Below are 25,359 nucleotides of genomic sequence, written 5' to 3' on the forward strand. Positions count from 1 at the left end.
GTGGTCATTTCTTCATTGACTCATTCCGCAACTATTAATACTGCGTAATTCGAGAGTTGAAATGCAACGAGCTTAACCGGAAACTTTTTCTTATAAAATTTTGTATACCTCATTAGATACCGTTTTAAAGCCGGCTTACTATGGATTGCTAGGAACCGCAATGTTTATTTAAAAACGTGAACGTATTCCATAAGATGTAAGAATTGGTAGATTTTCTCGCAGTGCTTCCTTTTTGGAACAATTTCTATGCCAACCAATCATATCTTCAAGCCGCTCGCCCCATTAATTTAAGTAACTCATTTGAAAAGCAATCACAAATGGAAACGCTTCGTGCACTCTCCCATTCCAGAGCACGCACGAAATCATTGAGGAGATTCCCCCAAAACATGGTCTTCTCTACCAAACAAACACAGCGAAAAAAAAACGACTGGTTACATTTTTCCTAATGTATTTTTATTAACATAATTTATTTGGTTTTGGTTTTCTTTCGCCATCTTCACGATACCTATATGTGAGTGTTTATGTCTGTCTGTAGGTTGTGTTTTTTTTTTGCTTGTTTTTCTTCTTCACCACCAAGATTCGTCTTTCCAATACCATTTGGTTTAGCGCAAAACGTTTTGATGACCAGTTGCGTGGTCTTACATATTAATATATATATATTTTTATTTCATTTAAAAGTAACTCTATAAAACTTAAAAACAAGCTAATAAATAGTACACAATGAAGATCGCACAGTTGTTCACTTTCGTGTTCTATCTCTTTTGCTCTGTTTTAGTGGTTTGTCATGCAATTTAACCAGTGAAATTGTGTTGTTTACACGTTAAATTGGTTTCTCCTGTCACCATTTAAGGTTGTACTGCCTGACCAACGCCAACTGGTTGATACTTCTGAAATCCGCGTTATTTGTTACTTATTTTTGACCCGGTTTTCTTTTTAACCGTTCGTTGGAATGTTTCCAATTAACTTAACTTCGACCAACAACGCCTGCTGGGGTAAATATTATTTGGTATAGCTGCTGTACCTCTAAATTTAACCATCATGCTGCTGTAGAGATTATCGAAATCACATCCATTACTATAAGATTTTTTTTGTTTTCACTTTTTCCGAGTTAGGTTTGTTTACTTGTGGTTAGATGGGAATTCGTAACTATCCATGGGGAGAACTGATTATCGGAAACGGATTTTTTCACGCAAAATACTGAACTTAATATCTGCTAGTCTAAAGCCTGTTCAACTTTATCTAGTCGAGTTCAAGCAGTGGTTTCTTGGATTAGCCTCGACTGTTGGTGGTATGATCAAAGCATATATTTTGTTTACCTTATTTACAACGTTTACACCATTACAACTATAGTAAGAATGCTCCAATGGGTGGCACTCGAATGAAACAAGCTACAATGCAATTTGCTGCGGGTTTTTTTTTTGTTTTACCAACGATTTATAGTATTTGTTCGCCCACGGGGAATGAGTATTTCCGTTTCCCGAACAAGCGAAAAACAGAAAATAGCTACGTCTCTAGAGCAGTGTAAATAAAAATGAATACTACGGTACAGTTTAAACTCTTTACTTTGTTTTTTCTTATAAGAGCGGTTGATTTCGGTATTTTATCTCTGTTTTTTTTTTCTTGATTTGTTCTATAAATAATGCTTATGGTGTATATTAATAACATTTCAGCTTGTAGTTTAGGTTTTATCCTACCAACGCAAACGCGTCCCTTATTTGCCAATATAGCCAAGTATTTGTTTTGAAGTAACAAGACAGATTAGTAAATTTAAAATTTCCGTACAATCAACAAAGCCCGCAGAAGTTATTGGCTAACGCTAACGGTCGCCAATCACTATAATCTTAGATGGCGATGTTTTTCCTCGGTCGTTTTGACATTTCATAACAAGCAAATGTCGATAATGTAGTTTGCCGAAAACGTTATGATGCTTTATCTTTTACCGTCAGCGATTATTGGGTAAGTGATGTAAGCAGTTTTTGTGTGTTTAATTTTACTTTTTATACTCCACAAAAGTATCTTCATGAAAGGTTCGAAAGAGGTGAGTTATTTTAATAACATCCAATCAATTCCTGTTATAATATTTTGTTTAAACAAAAAACGTACGGAATGTGCAAACGGTAATAGTTTTAGTATTTCACTGCAAAAAACTCTAAAATCGATTTCATTCCACCATACACTGTTCATTTCTTAATGCAAAATTTGCGTTTGTCTTATACTGTTTTGTTGTGAAAAATATGTTTTGAAAAAGTTTCTCGTCTGTGTTTAATCTCAATAGAATCTTCGAAAAAGGCTATGGCAGATGAGACCGCTCCCCTCGTATCTGGCACCGTAACCTGACGAAACTAGGTACGGCACCGTTTTAACCAAAATGCGTTCCAAGTTTTTTTTTTGTTCCATCCATACATTCAGCCTGTACGATAAATTATATATCAAGTACTTATGTGTTAAGATATCTTTTGTTTGCTTCTTTTCCATTTCTCTTTGTCTTATTTGTTATGTTTTACGGTCTGGTTTTAGGATAACACTTTTTTATTAGTTTTTTTTATTTCGTAAACTAACAATATTTTCTAAATCTCTTTTTTGCTTGGATATTCTTTTCTTTTTTTTTGTTTTCTGTTTCATTAGATTGTGTGTTTTTTCATCCGATTGTTCTCTACTTACTACTTCATTGTTCTGGTAAGTATGTATATATACGTGTATGTGTGTGAGTGTTTTTGGTTTGGTTTGGTTTGCTTTGTTCGCTCGCAAACGAGCGCAGACTCGTACGCGTATGAGAAATATGTAAAAGTGTGTGGGTGTATTTTGTTTTCCTCTTCTCTCATGAATAAGTTTATTATTGCGTCTTAGCTGATACTTCTCTTTCAAGATTTCGAAAAATATTGCCGATTATCGGTTTCAAATGCCGATCAAAAAATGTCCGTCTTGAGATGCTGGTTTCTGTTTTTGTTTTTTATGTGTTAGAAATCTTATGTTCGATTTTGCTGTTGTGTTCGCTAGTTCATGACAAGCCCAGTGATCGTAATCAAAAGTTGCTTGGTTGCACATGTTGAGCCTCGAAAATTTGCACCAACAGCGTGATCGGACGCTGTGTTGTAAGCTTTTCGTTTACTGCTGGCTGCTTCCTGCTAATGCTTCTCCGCTGTACGCCGGATAAGGGTGCGTAAGTTGTGACTTGTTTTAATAGGTGGTAGCTGAGAAGTCGCCTAAAAACAAGCATAAAGATGAATTAGTTACTAAACACAGTTGGACATTTATTTTTGATAATTCAAAATCATTTAAACACCACTAATTTTATGGAGCTAAGAATTCTAGATAATATAAAAAAATGATTTCTATCAAGGATGTTGCCTGCCAACTACTTTTTCAAATGAACGGTAAACCAAAAAGGCAAATTTAATTTAACAAAAATGACTAAAGAACCTCAAACTGTAAACAGTTGATTTGTAGAATCAGGAGATACATTCGAAAAGTCGGTCGTACGCCACTCTTGTTCCAACATCATGGAAAAGCTGCTTCGGAAAGTCGTTTACGTACCTTTCTCAAATATGATTTCATGAGGAATAAATCTATTTTTCTTCAAGTGGATGTACAGCAGTAGAGAAAAAAATAAGTTTTAGGTTGTCACCTTGAAACTCAGCTGTTAAAACTGAAGCTGAATAGACTAAGTATTAGGGTGGGGAAAAGCGATCGATTTTCCAGATCCAAGTTTTTTGGTTTCTTTTGTGGCCCCAAACAACCCTTAACTTACCGGAAGTCGATTGGTTATGTCTCCGCTTGGCGCATTGCATGAAAATTTTTATGGGAAAACCTACTTTTTTGCATTAACCTTTCTAGAGAGCTCGATAATGATTTAATAATGCACTACATTATGTAAAAGAATAGTATTTTAGATGCCCAACAACTTTGCAAAAGGCACTGAAGAGCTAGGATGTCCTTAAGAAGTGCTATAGCAGTTCAAAGTTGAGTATGTCGATTTAAATGCAAAAAATCTAGTTTTCTGCCAACATTACCAATGTACCGGCGCCATCAGAAATAACCTGTCGTAACGAGTATATACACACAACTGGATCAAACAAACTAGGCATAGGTAGAATCTAGAATGTGTTTCAGAGGATAGTTCTGATGGAAATCCGACTTACGCCGGTACACTGGCAGTGTTGGCGGAAAAAATGATTTGCAACATGAATTTCGACATACTCAACTTTGAACAGCTCCAGTATTTTTGGGAAACCCTAGCCCATCAAAAAACCTACCATTTGAAGTCATGAAACCTATGGTTCGAGCCACTTTGAGCTCTTTAAGATGAAAAATGCAAAAACGTTGGCTTTTCCGTACAAATATCCATATAAATTTGAAATGCAAATCGCCAAGAGGAGACTAAACCAATCAACTTCAGATAAATTAAGGAATGTTTAGGGCTCCGAATAGAACAAAAAAACTTGATTCTGGCTTTCTGCTATCAAGTTTCGTTTTTTCCATATAACGATTCCCCACCCTACTAAGCATGCTTTTCAACTGTAAATACGATTGCAAACATGAGGCAGTCTTCTTCAACTCTGTAGCGTTCACGGTGTTTGTAAAGGTAGCAATAAAAGTTTCTTTTTAAAAAAGGCAAAACAAATGAAGAATTTCATAGTTTTTCGATCAGAGAGACAAAACGAAAATGTAACAGAAGCTGTTAATTTGTTATGAGAAAAACCTTTCAGGTTGTGTTCCCGTTAGGTGTTGAAATAACAGAAATTATATCAAAAATGATTCTACCAATATCTAACCCATATCAAAGTAAAAAATCTTTTAGACTAATTTCAAAACAACTTTATTTCAGGATTAGTTATTATAACTCTTTCAGATTCAAGTTTGTTATCAAAAGCACAGGGAAAAATACAAGATCATATCAAAATATGTTATTTGTATCTCCTGCAGAAATAGTTTTGTAATTTTATGGTTATACTCTTCTGATCGGATGATAAGTGAAAGGTGTTCACAAAAAGTGACTGAAAAACCACATTTTGACGATCGATCACGTTCAGCATCAGTTTGGGAAAAGAAACGCAATATCATCGGTCAGAATCAAAATCAACGTCCATCAGTCCGCCATTCGCTAATGATTAAGGAATTATTACTGTGAGTGTAATTCTTACTTAATCAAAAACGAAGAATCAGAGCAGCTCAAGGTCAAAATAGCTGAGCTTACACGACGACTCGTCGCACCAGCATCAAACGAGGTGCAGAAACTTAGAGCTACTGTGACACAGCCGCAGACACAACTTACAACAGTGAATAATTTAAATAATTTTAAGGCTCGAAAAACTGTGTGGAACAAATTTACAGTCTACAGCGAACTTATTGAAATATTAACAGTGACAAAATATTTAAACAATATGGATGAGCCATTAGCCTCCATTATTCGGAGTAGGCTACCTACGAACTTAGAGGAAGCCTATCATTTTGTCAGTATCAACAGAAATGCCGATAGTCGAAATAAAGCAACATTCCGCAAAACGTTCACAGGTCCCACTAAAACAAATACAAACTCGCCGCCACTACCATTTGTTAAGAAATACAGGTCGGACTCGATTATTCGGAGTGTCGAAAAAAATTCAACCACGGATAATCGAATTCTCCGTATAATCGAATCACTGTTTTTTATTACAAATTTGTCTTTAATAAACGTAAAATAATCATTTTCTTCCGTTATGCAGTGACTAAACTTTGACATGTCCCAGGCATGCAAGAAAAGACAGGGACAGATATTACAAATGTGCTGAAAGGGATGGTAAAGGTTTGAAATTTTCGAAATAAATATTGAAAACAAACAGCAAAATATAAATAAAAAGGATAATTGAGTCCAAAATTCCGTATAATCGAGTCCAACCTTTATCAACAACAGGCGAAACAACAAAAACAATATCATAATAATAAAGAACAATACAAAAATCGACAAAAGCGAAAAAATGCTGCTCTAAAATTCAAAATAGTTGCCTTAGAAAGATTATAGCTTTTTAACCATTTCTCTGAAATTTGGGACCTCTAGCTATTGTCAAACATGCATCAACTTACGTCAAAGTGTCACATAGTAATTGCTCGCCGGGTTCATCGCTTCAACGTTATGTTTACGAGGAAACTGATTTAAGTCTCTAAAAAATTGTTAGTGGCCGAAGGCACCAAAATTCACAAGAATGATTAACTGTTAAGCTATCTCAGCTGGTCTTGAGGTGCGTATGCTTACCTAACAAGCCAGTCATCGTAGGTTCGAGTCTCGACTCGGGAGAGACTGTTAGTGTCAGTAGGATCGTGGCGCTAGCCCCACAATTGTCCTGTACACTAAACAGTTGGCTGCGAAGTCTGTGTATAAATAAACAGAAGGTCAAGTTCCGAATCGGAATGTAACAGCAAGACTTTTTTGCTTTGCTTTGGTTAACCGTTATGTGCTCGACGAGGTGCCCGGGTACCTTTTTAGGTTTCATAAGACGAAATTCCAAGTTTCACTGCAATCAAAAGTGATAAGACTCTGCGACATCTCAAAGCTCATTAAAAGGTAACTTTTGATAATATAAGTTTTTATGTAGTATCAAGGAGTGGGAGGGGAAACGGGGAGAACTTGAATTTTTTACCCCTTACGTCGACCATGGTATCCTGCTCGCTTAGATGGAGAAAGTTGGAATGGCCCCCGCTATGGTGCAATGGCTGAGGTCCTATTTGGTAAATCGTGAAGATTGGGTCACAACATTCTGCTCATTTTTCAAATGTATCAGGCGTTCCACAGGGCAGTAATTAAGAACCACTGCTCTTTACCTTGTACACAAACGATGTATCTTTGGTGTTGCCAGAAAATTGTCGAATGTTTTTTGCAGACGATATCAAGTTATTCAAGACAATAAGAAATACTGCAGACTGTCTCGAACTCCAGCGACTAGTCGACGTTTTTCTAAAGTGGTGGTCCATTAACCTGTAGACAGTTAGTATCCTGAAATGCTGTGTGGTTTCGTTCCATAGGAAAAATGTTCCGGAAATGTTCAGTTATACTATGCTTGGTCAAACTCTGACAAGGGTTAACCAGGTCAGCCCTGTCCTTCAAGCCACACTACAATAAGATCATAGCAAAAGCGAACCGACAACTCGGTTTTATTTTCAAGGTAGCCTCGGATTTTCATGATCTACTGTGCCTCCGATCATTATTCTACTCTCTGGTGCGATCTGTCCATGAAAGAAACTCCGTAGTGTGGTGTCCATTCAACGCAAACTGGATTGCAAGAATTGAATCCGTGCAGAGGAAATTTGTACGGTACGCTTTACGTTTTCTTCCGTGGCGAAACCCGCAGCAGCTATCGGCGTACTCGGATCGCTGTCAGCTTTTGGGTATGAAAACACTGCAGCAAAGATGCTTCGATACACAGGTTGTGTTTGTCTTCAAAATTTTAACCGGAGAAATCGACGCCCCGGAAATTCTGCAGCAGTTAAATCTGTATGCTCCGGAAAAGTCTTTAAGGCGGAGAAACTTTCTTTCGCTACCGCATCGGACTGCATCATATGGGCAACACGACCCCATTCGTTTCATGTCAGCTAGCTTCAACGTCGTAGCAGATTCATTCGATTTTAACATCTCGGTAACAACATTCAAACAAATTTTTCGTAGACGACAGGTTTAATTGTTTTTAAAGCGTGTTTCAATTGTTTTAAAAGTGTCTCTTATCGTTTGTAAATATTAATTGGCATTTAGTTACTAATCTATTTTATCATTAGAACCACCAATATGTCAGATGATTTAACAACATAAAATAAATAAATAAATGAATAAATTATTGTTAATCCATTAGCCACTGATTGGAACTCTTGTAACTTTCACAATTTGTATCAAAACTCGATAATTTTAGCACCAAAAGATTCAAGAGCTTCTCTACTTATAAACCTGTGTCAGCAGTGCCCTAAAAGAATTTCCTCATTGCTGGGAATTCGTTTTTTTATTTGGGGATATGCTCCGAAACTGAAGAATTTTATGAATATTCGAACAAAATCTTACAATTATTGGTTCAAAGCTAATAAAATTACTTCCGACGCCATTTTGGATTACAAAAATTTTGCCATTTTGAAATTCAAGATGGTGACTTCCGGTTATCGGAAAACAGCCCAATTGACCAAATGCCATCTCATATGAGTAGAATCGGGATGATATCCAGAGACCTAAAACCGACCACAGAAGTCATTTTTAATTCAGAACTGGCGACTTCCGGTTTTTTGGACAAGAACCAAAAATAACCGAAAACCATCGAATATGGGTATTTCTGGAATCGGGATAACGTCCAGAGCCCGGAAATATGATCCAGACACTATTTTGAAGTTCAAGATGATGACTTCCGGTTCGTCTGGTGTCGTATTGAGGTCTCTGGACAGCATCCTGATGCCAAAAGTAACCGCTGTTCTAGAAGATAGTGTTAACATTGGACTTCAAAATTTCCTATTTCCGTCCGTTTCTAGATTTAGCCCCATTGTGGTGTCTGTTCGTTGGGCATAGAAACAGAAACGTAGTGTACACGCCTGCCTTTGTGCTATAAAGAGCACACAAATGCATGTAAAAATCGGTAACTTCAGTTGGCCATATATCCAAAACTACAAATAACCCACTGTAGTTTTGTGTTTTTCTGTTAGTCAGAAAGGTACTCTATCGGATGACTTCATAGAAGCTTGGATTTGTTTGCGCCTTTTCTAGTTTCAACTCAAATAAAAAAAGCCTTTAAAAACACTTTTTGCAAATTTTTATTCATGAATCAAAATATAATAACCAATATATCACTAGAAATTGTTCATCTTGATTTACCACGTCACTCTCAATTATATACAGTCATGTTTTAGGCCTTAGAGTTGAACATATGGATGAAAAACTGCTCTTAAAAAGCCTTTTTGAAAAACGTCTTGTAGCTCTGAAACCTCAATTTCTAGAGGTTTGAGGTATTCAGCAAACAGTTTTTAATCAAATTTTACACAACTTTGCAGAAGAAACTATTCGTCTAGCAAGTCACGTTTAAAAGTTAGGTATGGCGCCCTCTATACGGCGAAATTTGTAACTAATTCCATTAAAGCATATGAAGGACAGCAGTAAACAAAACAACTTTCTAGAAGATATGGATAACATAGCACTTGAAAAAATAGTTTTGCCGTCCGTTTCTCGATTTGGACACACTGTGCACCGTCCGTGAGAGGCGAATGTTAGTTTCTTTCGAGCCTCTTCCTTTCATATACTTGGTTTTCGACGCATTTATTTCTAGTCCAACTCTTCTAGCTTCCATTTTTAGTCGTCTGCGAAGCCTATGAGTTGACTACCTGTGCTGAAAATCGTGCCTCTCGTTTCGATGCCCGCCCGTCGGATTACACCCTCAAGGGCAATGTTGAACAATGTGCAGGATAATCCGTCTCCTTGTCTCAAGCCTCTGCGCGCTTCGGAAGGATTCGAGAGTGTTTCCGACACGCACACGTAACACATCAGTCGGTAGCTTTGATAAGTCGTGTAAGTTTATCCGGAAAACCGTAGTCGTTTATTATGTCTCGATCGACTGCATCATACGCTGCCTTGAAGTCCACGAAAGTATGATGTGTGGGCACGTTATACTCCCGGCATTTCTGAAGGATATGCCGGAAAGTGAAAATTTGATCCGTAGTAGCGCGTGCTTGTGTGAAGCCCGCTTGATACTGCCCTACGAATTCTTTCGTTAAAGGAGATAGACGGCGGAGTAGGATCTGAAAGAGAACTTTGTAGGCAGCGTTGATCAGCGTTATGCCGCGGTAGTTACTGCATTGTAGCCGATCGCCCTTTTTATAGATGGGGCATACAACTCCTTCCATTCATTCCTCCAGGAGTCTCTCTTCCTCCCAAATCCTAGAGATTACCCAGTGGAGTGCCGTTGCTAGTGCCTCTTTTCCGTGTTTATAGAGCTCTGCCGGGAGGCTGTTCTTGCCGGCGGCTCTGTTGTTCTTAAGTAACCCAATTTCCCGTTCGATCTCCAGGATATCAGGAACTGGGACACTACTGTCGTATGTAGGCAGTCCAAGGATAACTTCCCTTCCGCCTTCTTCCGTTTCTCCGCTATTGGGGTGCTCATCGAAGAACAATGACGACAATGAGTGCAGTTACCGAGACAGAAACAGCTGATGAGTTCAATTTTTAGCCAGCTAAATCGGAAAAAAAGAACTTTGCACTACAATCAATCTACTCGTTGATACCAGAGCAAATCAATCGTATATTAATCTAAAATATGTTGAATCATCCATGAAGTTAGCCATCCAACGGTGATTGCCCATAAAAACGCTAAAACGTTAGTTCAACATGCAATAAACGCCAACATGTTTTGAGAAGCATAGAATATCCATATTATGTCTTCAAAGTTTTCAATTCTAGTGATAGGAAATACAAACTATCGAAATATTTCCCTACCTCGCTTAATTTACAGAAAAATAACCTAACCCGTTGACTTGCATCCTTTTTCTAATGAATACGTATAATGGGGACAAGGGACCTCTTATTGGCTTACCCCAATTTTTACGAGCAAAACAGTTTTTTTAACAACAGGACACTTCAAATCACGTCAAATCCCAATTAATAATTAATGTGATATCTGAAGCAAGAAAAATCCACACATCCACATCCAATCTTTCTGGAATAAATACGACATACTTTCAATAAAGAAGAATACTCAGCAGAAGAATTGAGGGACGTCATCAAAAAACCATTTAAACCATCATCCAGAAAATGCATACTTGCACCAGTTCAAAATACACGCATTTTGCAACGAAATTATGCAGAAAACTGTCAACAAAATTAAAAACAAAGTATTTTCTTCAAACTATCAGACATCATTTCAGGTTCAGACCAAGAAGAATTCAGCCTTTACTGGCGTGATGGGAAAGATAAAAACATTTATAAAAAACTGCGAAGACTCTTTGCGGAGACCCTAAGTTCGCAAAATGTGAACGAAACCCGTTCATGATACCCCTCGTAGGAAGAATTTACAAGAAACCTTTGGAAAATGTTTTTGTCGACGTCTACGTGAAAGAAACTGAAAAGTTTCTTAACTTCAAAATCGCTTTTTTCTAAATTCGACCAAATTTACAAAATAACACATGAAACTGCGGAGGAATTTAAAAAGGCATTGCTGCAATATTTTAAAATTTTGGGATTTCCCAAATAAATTACAATGCTTTTTCGATTTTATCACGGTCAAAAAAAATTCACCGTGACTTTGGCGAAATGGTGAAAATTGTTTTTTCAGTTGGAAGCAGTTGAATTTTAGATGTTTTCAGTAAAATGATGCATTTTTTATAGTTCAATGGAATATAAGTTCAAGATACCAACGAAAAACAAAAACAATTTTGTTTATAATATTTTACTCTTTGGTGTTTTTACGAACATTCTCAAGGTACAGTCAGGTTGGGAACCAAAAACGTCTAGGTGTTAATTGAGTAAAAAAGTTAGTCAGAAGAATTCCTCCGTCCTTCGAAAGATCTGGGACGACCGTCAAAGAGGACAATTTTAAATACAGGTCGTAGAGCATCTCGAGTTTTTTCAAGAGCCTTTCTTCACGAGCGACAACTAAAAATTTGGAATTTTTTTCAACTACTGTCAAAAAAGGTGGATAAACTTGAAGAAAAACTGATTTATTTCTCTTGAAGATACATTTATTATGAACGAAAAGAAAACTTCAATATTTCAGAAAGGTATTAAAATGAAACCCCCTTATTCAAAGGTAGTTGCCACGAAATACAGATTTCCAGCTGATTGGACCTACAATATGAATAGGTCGGGGATGTCCACGGTGCCCAATAACGTTCTGAAGGTCTTTACAATTGGAAAAAGGCCGTAGGTGAAATAAGCTCGGCTGAGAAAGGATAACAGCTATATGCGCTATGAGTGCTGCGGATCATAAAGAAATCAGAGCTGCTGGAAGGAGCCCCTTCAGGAACAACAATTTGCGTCTCTCATACAGGATACATATACTCTGACCTTTACTTTGAACGGTTAGAGCATTTTCAGAAACACGCCAAAACCACGAAGGAGAACCCAGCCCTGTTGATTTCAAACAACCACTGCGCACATCAATCGCTTGGAACAGTCCTCTATCATCGAGAAAATGGGTTTTTTTTACTGTCCATTTCTCTGCACAGTCCTACCGTTGGACCGCTACTTCTTTCAGGCCCTCAAAACTAAATACAGTAAGGTTTTTTTACGCGGTTTTTTACGTGGATTGCTTTATTACGTTACTCATAAACGATACAAGATATCGACCTCATTTCAATCCCGTTTTCCGTTATAGGCCACGAGGGATCATATATCAGTTTTCGAAAAAAATCCCAATTTTCGGTGTAAAAAGTCAAAGGTTAAAATATTGCATTTTGGTCTCTGGATTGACCGCTATCATATTCCAACGAGCTTCACACATTTTCGGACGATTTTCTTCGTCATATTTGCAACTCAAAAAAGTCGTTTTTTACCCAGGTCCATACAAATTTGGAACGCATCCCTCGCGTAAAAAACGACCTCAGTGATCAGTGTATTCTATTCTGGTGTTTGCATAGACAATCAATCAATTGATGAAAACGTCAATCCGGACCCAATAACCTCCAGTGTGAATATAAGACTATCTACATATAGTTTCGGACAGTCTCACTTCGCGTGAAGAGACCTGCAACTCAAAATGCAGTCCCAAAAATCGATAACCTGCCGTCGAAAATTATTTCGGAAGAGCCCCTTCGTCAAATTTCTAATTCTCCAGCACCTGCAACTACAAAATCTGGAATTGCTGTTGTAGATCTTCCTTCCAAACGTTGTGGAAGCTCTGGAGACGGCATTGTTCGACCGTGGAACAAAATCATACTTGACGCACATAAAAACTAAAAACAGTTTACTACTGTGGGATCTGAAATCGCTCTTAAGTACACTATCATTCTATCCACTTACCAGCCGGTTGCTGCTGCTGTTGCTGTCCCCCGAAGGGTGCCTGCTGGAACTGTTCGCTATCGCCGCCGCCGCCCACCGGATAGGCCGAGTACTGCGTGGTCGCATTCGGGTCCGACTCGTACGTCGACGAGAAGGAAGGATCCACGCCCGCCTTGAAGCGCAAATACGCAAAATAGGCACAACCTGCCCAGGTGAAAATCGAGAAGAACGAGAACACGATGGAAGCCTGGACGTTATTAACGCCTTCACCGTTCGGCGGATCGTCCGCCTTTCCCCACGCGTTGGTTAGATAGCAGAAGCCGATGAAGTACAGGAAGGTCCACAAAGCTACAAAGCAGAACGAAGCAAAGTTAAGCCTCAAACGCATACAATTTATAACGGTCATACTCACCGGAGAACGCAAGATCCCCTAGGACGTAGTGTTTTCGTGTTTTAACCGATGACATCTGCTCGAACAAATATTCGCCCGCGATGAAGCCCATCGAAGCCAGGAAGGCGATAACGCCGATGCCGACAGCGTAGTTGCAAGCATTCGTGTCCCGATTAATTATGCAATACTCCTTGCCGTTCTCTTCCCGCCAACCCTCGGATGATATGCAACCAAAGACGATTATCGCAAATAGCTTTGAAATTGAAAGGCAGAAAGAAAGACATGATATGACAAAAGTGAGGTTATATTTTCGTATGAAAATTTTACACTAGCGAATGTGGTTAACGTGTTGTGTGGCACGATCGGTGCCAAAACTATATGCATGGAGGCACAACATAGAAACGATAATGCGACAATGAAAATTCTTCTCGTAGCATGAAAGTGACATTTTCGACACTCCGAGAACATTCCAAAACGTGTGGATCCCCATAGCGGAGCGGAGAGGACACATGGGGTGGAATAAATTTTCCGCGCCATACCACGCAAGCTGTGGTAGAACGACTCAGCCAGCACAAGTGCCTACTGCTAGGGTGGAACTCATCCTCTGCTGAAGCGCCAGTGCAGCCAAACAATCGTTGGTCACCCTACGGTGAATGCTAGCACGATCTACAAGTTGGCAGTTATCCATACGACACTACATGCCACTCACGATGAGCTCAGTCCCGGTTTTCGATGAATCTGCCTCATCCCAAAACCCAATCCACCCCAAACAAGAGGAAGTGTTCTTTTATGGCGAAACCGGCGAGGATGTATCCATAGCTCATGGCCAACCGATGTGATATAGTTGGCGATTTCTCGTTTGACGCTCGAGAAGACTACGAGATGCAATTAAGGCGGCTAAAGTATGCGTACATCACGGATGGAGGGCAGCCGCCTGTCTAGGAACTGGATTTCTGTGCTATCGATTTTTCCGTTCGGTTTGACACGTTCCCCACCGTAGGTGGATTGAACAGGTTTTCTACAGGAAGAGCGCCGTGTTAGCCGCGCGAAGATCTAAAATTTGTCCGCACAGCGTACATAAGGATCTTTGAAATGTCTACTTCTTTCTGTTGCTCTTTTTTCGTTTTCTTGTTTTTTGCTTTGTTTGTTTTTTCTTTCCTTTGCAAGACTTTTTTGTTAAGGAATTAGAATTACCTTGTCCATTGATGTGAACCTTTGTAATATATCCCTGTCAATTGCTATAGGTGTCCCCTTGCAAAAATACAATGAAATATGGTTTATGAAGCCAAACACCGCCCATTTAAGGACCAAAATGTTTTCCAAACTGTGGACAGCTACCTCCAAGAAATCTTGTTCTGCGTTCGAATGATCCACCACAACTGCACAGCAGATGTTCCGATATCTCGCTTTACATATTACAAAAGCGACAGATATCGTCTTGAAACCGGCCAATGTTCTTTAAGTGATATCTACTCGGACGGTGCCCCGTTACTAGGCCGACGTATGTACAAAGAGCTCTTTGGTTGAGTTCTAGGAGCTTATTTGAATGATTTTCGTTTGGTGTTAGAAATCTTTTAGATTGGGAACACTTTATAACATCCAACCAATTGGTTATCACCTTTTGTTTCTCCCAGCGTTTAAGCTCCCTGCACAGTTTAATATACCGCAGAAAGGTTCTGGGCCGATTAACTGTGAGTTAGATCCTTGTTTTGCAAGTTCGTCTGCCCTTTCATTCCCACCAATGCCACAATGTCCTGGAACCCATTGTGTCCCATTGCCACTGAAACATTAATTGCAGGGCCGAAGATTCCAGCACCAGTTTTTGTACCTATTTTTGAGCCATCTGTGAAAAATATCGTTGAAACGGGACTGACATCAGGAGCTCCGAATTCCCAGTCTGTACGCGACGTTTCGCAAACCTTGTAGGGAATATCATGATTGTCCTGAGGTGCCATCCAGTCTCCATTCATGCTCATCACGGGCCCTCTTTTGAAAAAGTTCAGTATAGTCAGGTGACCCACAAGATCACCTGACAAGATAGTTTTTGTTCTTTTGAGCCTCAAGGCACTCTTTTCTGCACGTATTCGTACAACGGCACCAGATGAAGAATTGCATCAATAGCAATGTTATAGCAATGCACGCAAGTCGTTGAACTTTGTCTAGCTTTGTTCTATCGGTTGACTCTTTGGTTTTTGGCCACCATACAAACCAGGTATAGGTCAGTTTTGGACGTATGATCGATGTGAATATCCACATTGCCATTGTCGGTCTCAAGCCCCACTTTCTTCCAACAGTTTTGGAGCACAACCATAATGCACTGAACGCCTTGTTGAATGCATAGTCAAGATGTGCATTCCAGTTAAGCTTGGCATTAAGGATAACTCCTAAATATTTAACCTGTTCACTAAATGGAGTTTCTACTCCTTGTCACAAACCACTTGCTTCTAGTTGCTTTTTACTTCCCAGCTTCGGGTCGTTACTTTGGTCTCCTGTAGAAAATTCAATTGGGCGGACTTTCAACCCACCTATACCGTTGGTCACTGAGCGGCGAAGTTTACAGATTATACACTAACACTGAACGGAAACAAGTCAAAAGGACTCAGAATTATTTTAACAAAGAACAGCTTGAAAATTACGAGACCATACAATAGTTTTATTATAATTACTTTTCGCGGGAAGGAAAGGTTAGTAGGGGTAATATTACTTGCGCTTTTTTTTCTTTTTTCACGGTAAAACGTCCGTCGGGCACTCCGCTCGCTGGGGGTGTAAATGCTGATTGGGTGGCGGCCTCGGTGGTTATCACAACGGGTGAGGCGTCACAAGGGTAGCACCGGCTTGTTGATCGATGGATGATCGGCTGGCGGGTAACCCGGAGGGTGTCACTGTTGCACTCTGGATGGCTTCAACTGGCTTTAACTAGCCCTTCACCACGGCCGCGGTTTTCAACGACGCGCCAAAACTTAGCGTACAAAATGGCCTTCCAATTTGGCCACAAAAGGTCTCACTTAGGGCGTTATTCCGCCAAAACTTCGAAAACTGGATATTCAACGCGCGACTCCACTCCTCCGGGTTATAATCAAAAATTCTCTCGCATATTTGCTATCCGACCTTTTTATTTACAACCTGTCCGCTTTCCATCGTAGACCCTCCCTGCCGCGTAGCGCACCACCCCGTTGTTTGTACCCGACGACTCGAAGCTTTTATAAACTTATCGTTTAGTTTGGTGCCAGGGTTTCATTTATCATTTTTTGATTTTTTTTTTTTTTTAGAACAATTTATTGATTTGACCTAATCTACGACTTGTTTTCTCCTAAATTTAAATTTTTTATGCATGCAAAATACAACAAAATAGTTTAAACAAATAATTCATATAAACAAACAATAGAAATAATTTATATACAAAAACTAAGCAAAATGACACCAAACGAGGCTATTAAACAAAAATTAAACAAAACTCAAACATAACATTGGAGTATGTTAATGTATAATATTTGCTTAGACATTTACTGACAATTATTCATACGTGTAAACAAACAACAGGCATCGTCAAACACAAATTGTGGACCTGGCAATGCGGTTTGCTGACACTAAAAAAATACAATATAAATACGAGTAAAGATCAAGCTGGCTCAGCGACCAAAAGATTTTATTGTGACCGTCAAAAAGTTTGGTCACATCCTCTAAGCTTGAGAGTTTTTAGATTGAATTTCCTCTTCCTAGTGAAAAGATGAAGAACTGGCAACAAGGCCAACAGGATGATGTTCGCGTTTTTGCTCTTCGTATGGTTTATTAAAAAGTAGTTTTTTCGCGAAAAAAATTAGTGTGATTGGTCAAAGTGTTAAGTTTAGGTTCAACCTAAACAAGTCGCATTCCGGAGAAGAAAAATCGAAAAAGATCGTTTTTCGTATTGTGTCTTGGACTGATTGAAGAGCTCTTGAACGCCATCTACCTCCGAATCGAGGAACAAAACGGTAGAGCTACTGAGTGAAAGGTTGCGACCTGCATTTAATTTTTTTTGCAATTTATTCAGACTCAACATCTTTCCGACACTGTGGTCTTTTGAATCTTTTGGTTTACTATTTTTCTAGTTTCAAAGTACAATCACAGACAAACAGATGGCCACTCGATGACGATTTCATCGACCGGAAAAATAACGATTATTTTGAAATTTTGCTCAGTGGGCGATAATGCCGCAAGTGTCGCAAATGGCAAGCATGCACATTCATTATCAAAGACAAAAGCCGTTTTACGAAAATAAGTTAGTAGGCCAGCGGTTCTCATGTTTTAAGAGCACAATTTAGCAACAAATAAAGTATTACAAAGAAAAATTGCTTTGTCCGCCATTACTGATATCTCTTTCGCGTACCCCCGGGGATACGCGTACTCCAGGTTGAGAACCGCTGTAGTAGGCAATAAGCTCACATGGTGGCGCATGAGTGTAACGTTTCGATGAGGCACGTCTGTTTGTCTGTGGTACAGGTATATGGGTATAGGGATATAGGATATAGGGATAATTGAAGAGTTGTTTTTGTTTCAGTTTTTCTCGATTCCTTGTCGCGAATATTAAAGTATATTGAAAACCGAGTTTAAAATATTCTATAAATTTTTAGCCGAATATTTGTTCAGCTGCTCAGAACGTGCCATTGCGGACAGGGTAGTGATTTGGTTTTTATTTATCCATCAGGCTACAGGCGTTAAAGGGGAGACTCGTTTGTGCAAGCGCTGCACTGCCTGTGATCGCATAATTGTAACATTCGACATTTTATGGATTTCGTGCTTTTTATTGGGAAATGCTTAGAATAGTATGTACTTTTTACATCTGAAAAAATATGCGCATGTTTGTGTGAAAAAAGTCGTAAAAAATACCAAGTTGTTTTGTCACATAGCGTAAATAACCGCATAATTGTGACCCTACTTAATTTTTTCAACTTTTTTATAAAAAAAGCTTCCATCCAAATCCACATCTGCATTCTTTGGAACTCGGAAGTTATTCTGGTCCGGTAACCAACCACCGGTGATCCGTTTCTGATGTTCAGCTCATGCTTGTTGAATACATGAAAAACTTTATTTCCCCTGTGATATATTCCAAAAGTAGCTTGAAAGTGACGGCATAAATGTATCATTGCAAAAATTTCAACCAATTTGACTTCAAAAGTAATGTTTAATGTATACAGAATGTAAAGTAGTGCTTTCTTCATGATGCAAAGTTTAGTTGAAGTGTCTATTTGCAAGAATATATTGGGAACAAAGCATTTAAGTTCAAAATATAAAAGTGCTATTTGCTCGAACAACCAATTTTGCAAATGTTACAAATATGCGATTATGGGCAGTGCAACGCTGTTATAATAACTTATTTCAATTCATGTTTTCAGTCATTTTTTTTTTCTTCACTAATCATTTATTTGACACGGCACAAATACAATTCAATGTTTAACGGCGCCAATTATATCGGATGACTTAAAATCTATAAGCAAATTTTTTTTCCTCGCTGCCGACTACGAGCTAATGTTTTCAGTCATAGAACGGAGAGAAACAACAATTAATATGTCATGAATTAGTCTCATGAGAGCTTATCACTTTATTTGGGAATGTTTTACGAATCTGTTTTTATTATTTTTTGCGCTTTCTACGTAGAAAATTCGAAAATTTCAGCTATGGAAGGCACACAACTGAGGTTTTTTTACATGCCCTACTACTTCTTACTGTATTTTATAATTCATTTATATTAATCCAACATTATTTGTACATGATCATATCTATATTGTTTCGATGACTTTATGCGGTGAATAGTTGCGCTGCAATGTTGTCGTAATAACTTATTTTAATTCATGTTTTCAGCCGCAGAAAGCAGCATAAAAACAGCTATTGATATGACGTGAAAAAGACTTATATAAGTTCATCCATTTTATTTTAGCACAACATAACGGATACTTTCCATATGTTTTTCGAATATTGTTATTATTTTTTTGCGTTTTATACGTTAAATATTTCAGCTATGGATGGCATCCAACCGAGATCTTCTTTACATGCCCTAATACTTCCAAGATAATGAGAAGTATTAGGGCATGTAAAGAAGATCTCGGTTGGATTTCATTCATTTTATTGATCTCACAAAAGGCGTCGTACACAAATTACGCAACGCTAAAAATCAAGATTTCAGACCCCCTTCCCCCCTATGTAACGATAAGTAACGTTCGATATGACCCCCCCCGTCAAATTACGTAACGCTGAACAACCTGACCCCTCTCAAAATTTTCAATTTCGAGCCAACATCGTAGTTACGTAACTGTCCCTACAAATCTTATCCCCCCCCCCCCAATGTAACAAAAAGAAACGCAAGCTCAACCCCCTCCCTCTCCCTCCTTCATGCGTTACGTAATTTGTGTACGACGCCTAATAAGAACATGATAATATCTAAATTATTACATTATTCCAAGTTCCAATTAAATCATGGTCATATCACTAATCAAAGTGAATCCTGACCAAAAACTTAACCCACTTGCAAAAACTCCCTTCCGTAGTCTTTGTTGGGGTGCAGAGGTATACTCAGTCTCTAACGAAGCAAAGACTACATTCTAACATTCCTTCCTCACTGTAGGTTTCGTGCGGCACTGAGATAACTCGAAATTGAAAGTTTCAAGAGAAACGGGATTGAAAAATCAGTGTTCAAATTTCCTCTATCACATCCACAAAAACTATGAACAAGTTCAAATCTCTTTTCTACCTTATTTGGTGCACGTTTCTAATATGAATTCCAAAGAGACATCACCGATAACTTAGATTTTTTTTGGGAAGTTTTTGTGGAATAAAACTTAATCGTGTGCCGGTGTTACATGAAACCAACGATATCCCCACCTGACTGTAAGGACGTTGCCGGCGCCGTTATTGGTCTATGAAAAATCGGGTCATTGAATGATGCACAGTGAAAAGCAATTATCACTTCCAGTCGTTCTTTCAGATGATTCATTGTGCATCTTAAGTGGCTCGGACCCATCACGTTAGAACTAAGCTAAGCTAAGCTGAATTTCTTCTTTCTAGTGAAAAGTACAATTACAGCTTTTGTCAGATCAAAAATTCCCTTCAAAGTTAGTTTTTCATTCAATGTTCCCTCAATTTCAAATAGTATAAGGGAGAAGGAGGCAGAACGGGGCACTACAGCAAATACCTTTTTTCGAAAGGTAAACCTTGCACTATAAGCTAGTAAAACATTGATTGATTAGAGTTTTTTTTAACCTTGCATGACATCTCGTGACCCATGATGCGGATCCGAATGTGGATATCCGTAACATCTCTAGGGCTGTAGTTTTGTAATATTTTAACTCTCGATGCGCTTTAGTCGTCGTTTTTTTATATGAAATGAGAAAAATAACACTTCCTGTGAATGACGGTTCAAAATCAGACGACTGCACACAACTAAAAGTATGTGGAGCCAAAATGAAATAAACTATTAACTTTTGTTTTCCTGTTCGCTATTAAAACATGGTTTCTATGTTTTCCTGTTTTTCTTTCCTCTGCCCTACTATTTTTCGTTATCTCATGGTCGCTTTTGGAATATTGTTTTAATTTCATTTCGTTATTTGTTGGTTAGAAAATGGATTTTATTTTTCAATTTGATTTTTTGTTGTTGTTGCTTTCTCACTGTTTCCTCTTCGTTCGCAATATTTTGTGTGCAGTTCATCGTGGCGTGCTGAGATACGGGAACACAATAGTAGAGGGTGATTCGACATTGGTTTAGGGTGAGTTATACCTTTCCCAGTCAGCTCTTGTAACAATGTATTTACCTGTTCAATCCTTCCCTATCTTTTAGAACTGTTTTATTGCTGAGTTTGTACGAGGTGCGAATTGACAACCTCAAGACAACATCGGGAGCGTCACGAAAATTGTTTAATTTCAAATGCTCATTACTCAGACACTTTTCACCGGTTTTCTTTCATTATTGCTGCAACCGATTGCAAAATTAGCTATGTATTCACTAAAGTGCAGAAAATTATGATTTTATGGTTCAAACATTGTACTTTTGAAAAAATTAAAATCTCGAACGCAAATTTCGATCAATCTGAGCCGAAAACAAGGCCAAATACCATCCAATGCAAGTATTTTTGGAACCGGATTGATATCCGTAGACCGAAAGTCGACCTCAGACGCCAATTTTAAGATGATAACTTCCGTTTTTTTGTAATTCCGTTTTTTTGTAATGGTTATTTCCAAAATCGAGATGATACCCAGTACAACCCCAGGCGCCATTTTGAAATTCAAGATGGTGACTTCCGATTTTTGGAAAACCGCAGCAAATGACCAAACACCACCTAATATGGGTATTTCCGGTATCAAGAAAGGATGCTCAGAAGCCTGACACCAACTTTAGATGCAAATTTGAAATCTATGATGGTGATTCAGCCTAAAATGACTAAATACCATCTAATATGAAGAACCAGAATAATATTCAGAGAGCGTCGAGTTCTTTAAATCCAACCGAGTTTATATTATAACATGCTATAAAAAATACATTGACATAGCCTGTTGTAATTCTACGTTAACCTTGCGGTCGTGTCTCATACACAATCTCTTTAATTTTTTTTCTCTAATAACTCTTCAATCTATCATTATATTACCGACAGTTTTCTAACTGTTTTTCGCACTATTTATTCCCTGTTACAATGCACATTGGGCCAGGAATGGAATCTAGCGGAACGTAATTATTAGCGCTCTCAGGGTTTGACCAATCGGTTTCCAATCTTCTACAAAGTTTCTTGGCATAATAAGGTGGCGTTGCGATGCCAACTTTCGCCCTTTCACGCTAGAGCTTTGCGGTTTTCGACAAAGTTGTAAATCTCTAAACTCTATGAAACTTTACAGAATATACAAAATTTCTAACCCTTCAAGTTTCAGAGATCTACGAGTTTTTACAAAATTTGTCTGAATTTCAGGTTTTATTGTGATAATTTTATGAGTTCACTTGAATTAATTTCTAACATTTTTTTTAGATAGAAATTGAGTAACTACGTCGTTTTCTTCCGAGTACAGAAGTTTTTGAAGTACTTAAGTGAAAATATTAAACAAAATTTGGAAAAAAATACATAATATTGTGAATTAGATATCTCATTGGTTAGCAAGTATTAGCGAACCATGATATTTTCTAAAAAATGTCCATCAAATAATCTATATTTTCTGAAATTTTGAGAGATGTGTTTTTTTTGTGTTTTTGGTATATTCCAGTTTGAATATAATCATTTTCATATAAAAATACAATTGCTATGTTTCATATAAAAATACAATTGCTATGTATGTATTGCACGAAATACACGGTCCAGTACTCTGATACTCTATCCAACCTATTTGCAGTCTTCAGCAAAGTTTCTCAGTGTAATAAGAACTTCAACTTGACGTTCAGTTTAGTTCGCGATTTGACCGCAGAGATGGCGCTACTACACAAACTATTTATTCTTACACGCTGGAGCTCTGCAGTTTTCGACAAAATTTTAGTTCAGAAAATTTCATGTAACTTCGTAGAAGAAACAAAATTTCTGTCTCTTATTTTTTTTGGAGATTTACGAGTTTTTAAGGAATTTTTTTGAGTTTCACGTTTTTTTGTAATAGTTTTGTGATTCTTTGGTGATTTTATTGTTTTGAATTTCGTTCCGCTAGATTCCATTTCTGGCCCCGCGTGCAATGGCACATTCTTCTAATACATTGTTTATCATAGTACTCTACTTGATTTGATCAGTTCTTGTTAATTTTAAACTGTTTTCACAATACCTGTCAACTTTTTTTCTTTAACCCTCTGTTATCATTCATTTTCTTTTCTGTTTTCTCTGATGTCGTTTGTTTTTTTTTTTTTCAATTTTTTTTTTCGATTCAAATGCTTTGTGTTTGTTATATGCTCATATTTCCTGTCTGGGTTTCCTCTGCTTTTGGCGCCATGTTTCTTTTTGCTGTTTTAGCCCTGTTTGCATAGTACTCCTTCTGATTTTCTTCACGTTCTTCCTTTCTCACGAAGTAAAAATTGAAGGTAAGCCCCAAAAGTTTGCCTTTTTAATTTTTTCAGTGAATGTAGTATAAACTAAAAAACAGTTTACTTTTTAGTTGGGCAATTTTTTATTATTTGATTAAAGACAACTAATACATAATTATGTTGTTTACAGTTGTTCTGCAACCTTTCTTATTGATAACTCCAACATTTAATGCTATCTTTTACCTGTATATACGGAATCGTCAGAACGATTGATATATTTCTCATAATGAACAAATTATCATTGCATCAAAGTTACGAAAAGTATGTCATTTTTTGCTGCTTGCCATTTTCAGATAAAATACGGCAAATATGTAAACATAGGCTGAAGGGGGGCTCGCCATAGTTCTATATAACAACCGTGATCAGTGGAAATCAATCAACTCATAGTTGTAAATTTCAAACCAAATAATCCGTCTAAGGCAGTTAAAATTTGATCATTTTGAGCAGAAGGTTCATATCTTGATGAGAACTATTTTTTTTTTTCAAGATCATGACCGTTTATAAAGGTAAACTATCACAACAAAATTACAACCGATACCTGAAAAATGTGTGAAATCAGATTTATTTGGAAAATCTTTCGAAATCTTTCCCTGTGAGTAACATTCTGTTACTTACATAACACTTCACACGTCTAAAATGGAACAAATGAAGTGTTATTTTACTCTAATTATCGAAGGCACACGTAAAACGATCCCACAGTACATAATCGAAATTTAGCAGACATTATCACCTATGTTCAACCCCGCTAGCATTACATCGAGAACAACAAAAATTTTCAACGACTTTCCATAAAGCCTCTAACCATTCCTCAGTAGTAAATAACACACAGCGAAAAAGGCATTTCACCCACAAATTCTCATCATTCGGAGTGTCTTCATCTCATCAATCTTCATCGTACAAACAGAGAGCCCTCTCTCTCCCCCACAACCTGAATGTTCTGTTTCCGAGAAATGAGAGCGTGGGAGAGCGAATACGAAACCATTTCTAGCACAATGGCCGATTTGATTGCTCCACCACCTGAGACCCCACTGCCGCCCGCCTGCCCATCCACCCGCTAGCAGAGCGAGTTCTCATGTCTCCTACAACATCGTCGTCCAACTATCAGAAAATCGATTTTCTGTTCGGTTGCGGGTGGACGAGCAGGAGGGTGAACTGAAAACCAGGAAAACGAAAAAGCATCATCCTATCTTATGGTTACCGAGCACAAGAATTTGCCTAAAATTTCGTGTGATATTCACCCAACAGACGGCTCGCAGGATCACGGTGGGCCTCATGGCGAAGCCGATAGGATCGAATGCCCCACCTGCTTTGCCTCCACCATAGGCCCCACCGCTGAAATCCATCATTTTCGTTATGTGCTCCGTTTTGAGGCCTTTTACTGATCCGTTTCCTGGGTGAAAAATGCGCTGCAAAGCTTGCTTTGCTTCTTTGCTGATCTGGAGCTAAACAACGGTTCGATTCAACACTTTCAACCGTTAAATTCGGGCGAAAAACACTTTTTTCTACTTCACTTCTCCAATCGACCGCGAGAACGCTTACGAAACCGTCGATGGCCTTCGGAATGTTTTTCCTCGCACTAGCAAATCCTAACTGACTCACTGTGACAGCGATTTTCCAAGAGTGTGTGGAGTGCAGCTCGATCTTCTGAAAGGGACATATTTTTGCGGAAGGGCTCTCACCCCCGCTCTTTCCAATAGAGCTAGAGTGTGTAATAGGCTTTATGTTGATGCAATCCAATCGTGGTTTTCCCTGCGAGACTTTTTCTCGTTCTCCCAACTCCGTCAGTCAAAGAGTGGTTTTTCTCATTTGTTATCACTCTCACGCAGTTGGCTATGACGACGACGAAGACGCTATGACGGTGTGGGTGACATTGCCAAGGTTTGTTTGTTAGCACTCCTGATTAGCATCCAAACAAATCGTCCCCCATGCGCTATCTACGAGGTGAGAACAGATCTCTGATCGGTGAAGATGCTAGCCGTGCTAGGTTTGCTTTGCTGTGAAAAAGTGACAGCAACAGTCATAACAAAAACA

The 25,359-nt window shown here is 38.3% G+C and overlaps 1 protein-coding gene across 1 annotated transcript; it reads right to left on the reverse strand.

The window, feature by feature from the left end:
- Nucleotides 1-431: 431 nt before the first annotated feature.
- Nucleotides 432-24,947, reverse strand: LOC129720742 (synaptogyrin). The gene is made up of 4 exons (XM_055672412.1): nucleotides 24,567-24,947; nucleotides 13,338-13,569; nucleotides 12,947-13,273; nucleotides 432-3,203 (listed from the first exon to the last, which is right to left on the reverse strand). The coding sequence occupies exons 1-4, from the start codon at nucleotides 24,672-24,674 to the stop codon at nucleotides 3,178-3,180; spliced, it is 693 nt and encodes a 230-aa protein (XP_055528387.1). The 5' UTR covers nucleotides 24,675-24,947; the 3' UTR covers nucleotides 432-3,177.
- Nucleotides 24,948-25,359: the final 412 nt, after the last annotated feature.

This window comes from Wyeomyia smithii, chromosome 2, assembly GCF_029784165.1.
Source record: "Wyeomyia smithii strain HCP4-BCI-WySm-NY-G18 chromosome 2, ASM2978416v1, whole genome shotgun sequence".
In the NCBI taxonomy this organism is placed as follows: domain Eukaryota; kingdom Metazoa; phylum Arthropoda; class Insecta; order Diptera; family Culicidae; genus Wyeomyia; species Wyeomyia smithii.

Bases quoted from the DNA above. Each gene is read 5' to 3' on its own strand.
- LOC129720742 (XM_055672412.1), bottom strand. From the start codon at position 24,674: ATGATGGATTTCAGCGGTGGGGCCTATGGTGGAGGCAAAGCAGGTGGG. The intron at 13,570-24,566 runs GTGAATATCACA...TCAATTTCAAAG, and splicing joins TCCTGCGAGCCGTCTGTTGG to CTATTTGCGATAATCGTCTT. The intron at 3,204-12,946 runs GTAAGTGGATAG...GCTTGTTTTTAG, and splicing joins ACAGCAGCAGCAACCGGCTG to GCGACTTCTCAGCTACCACC.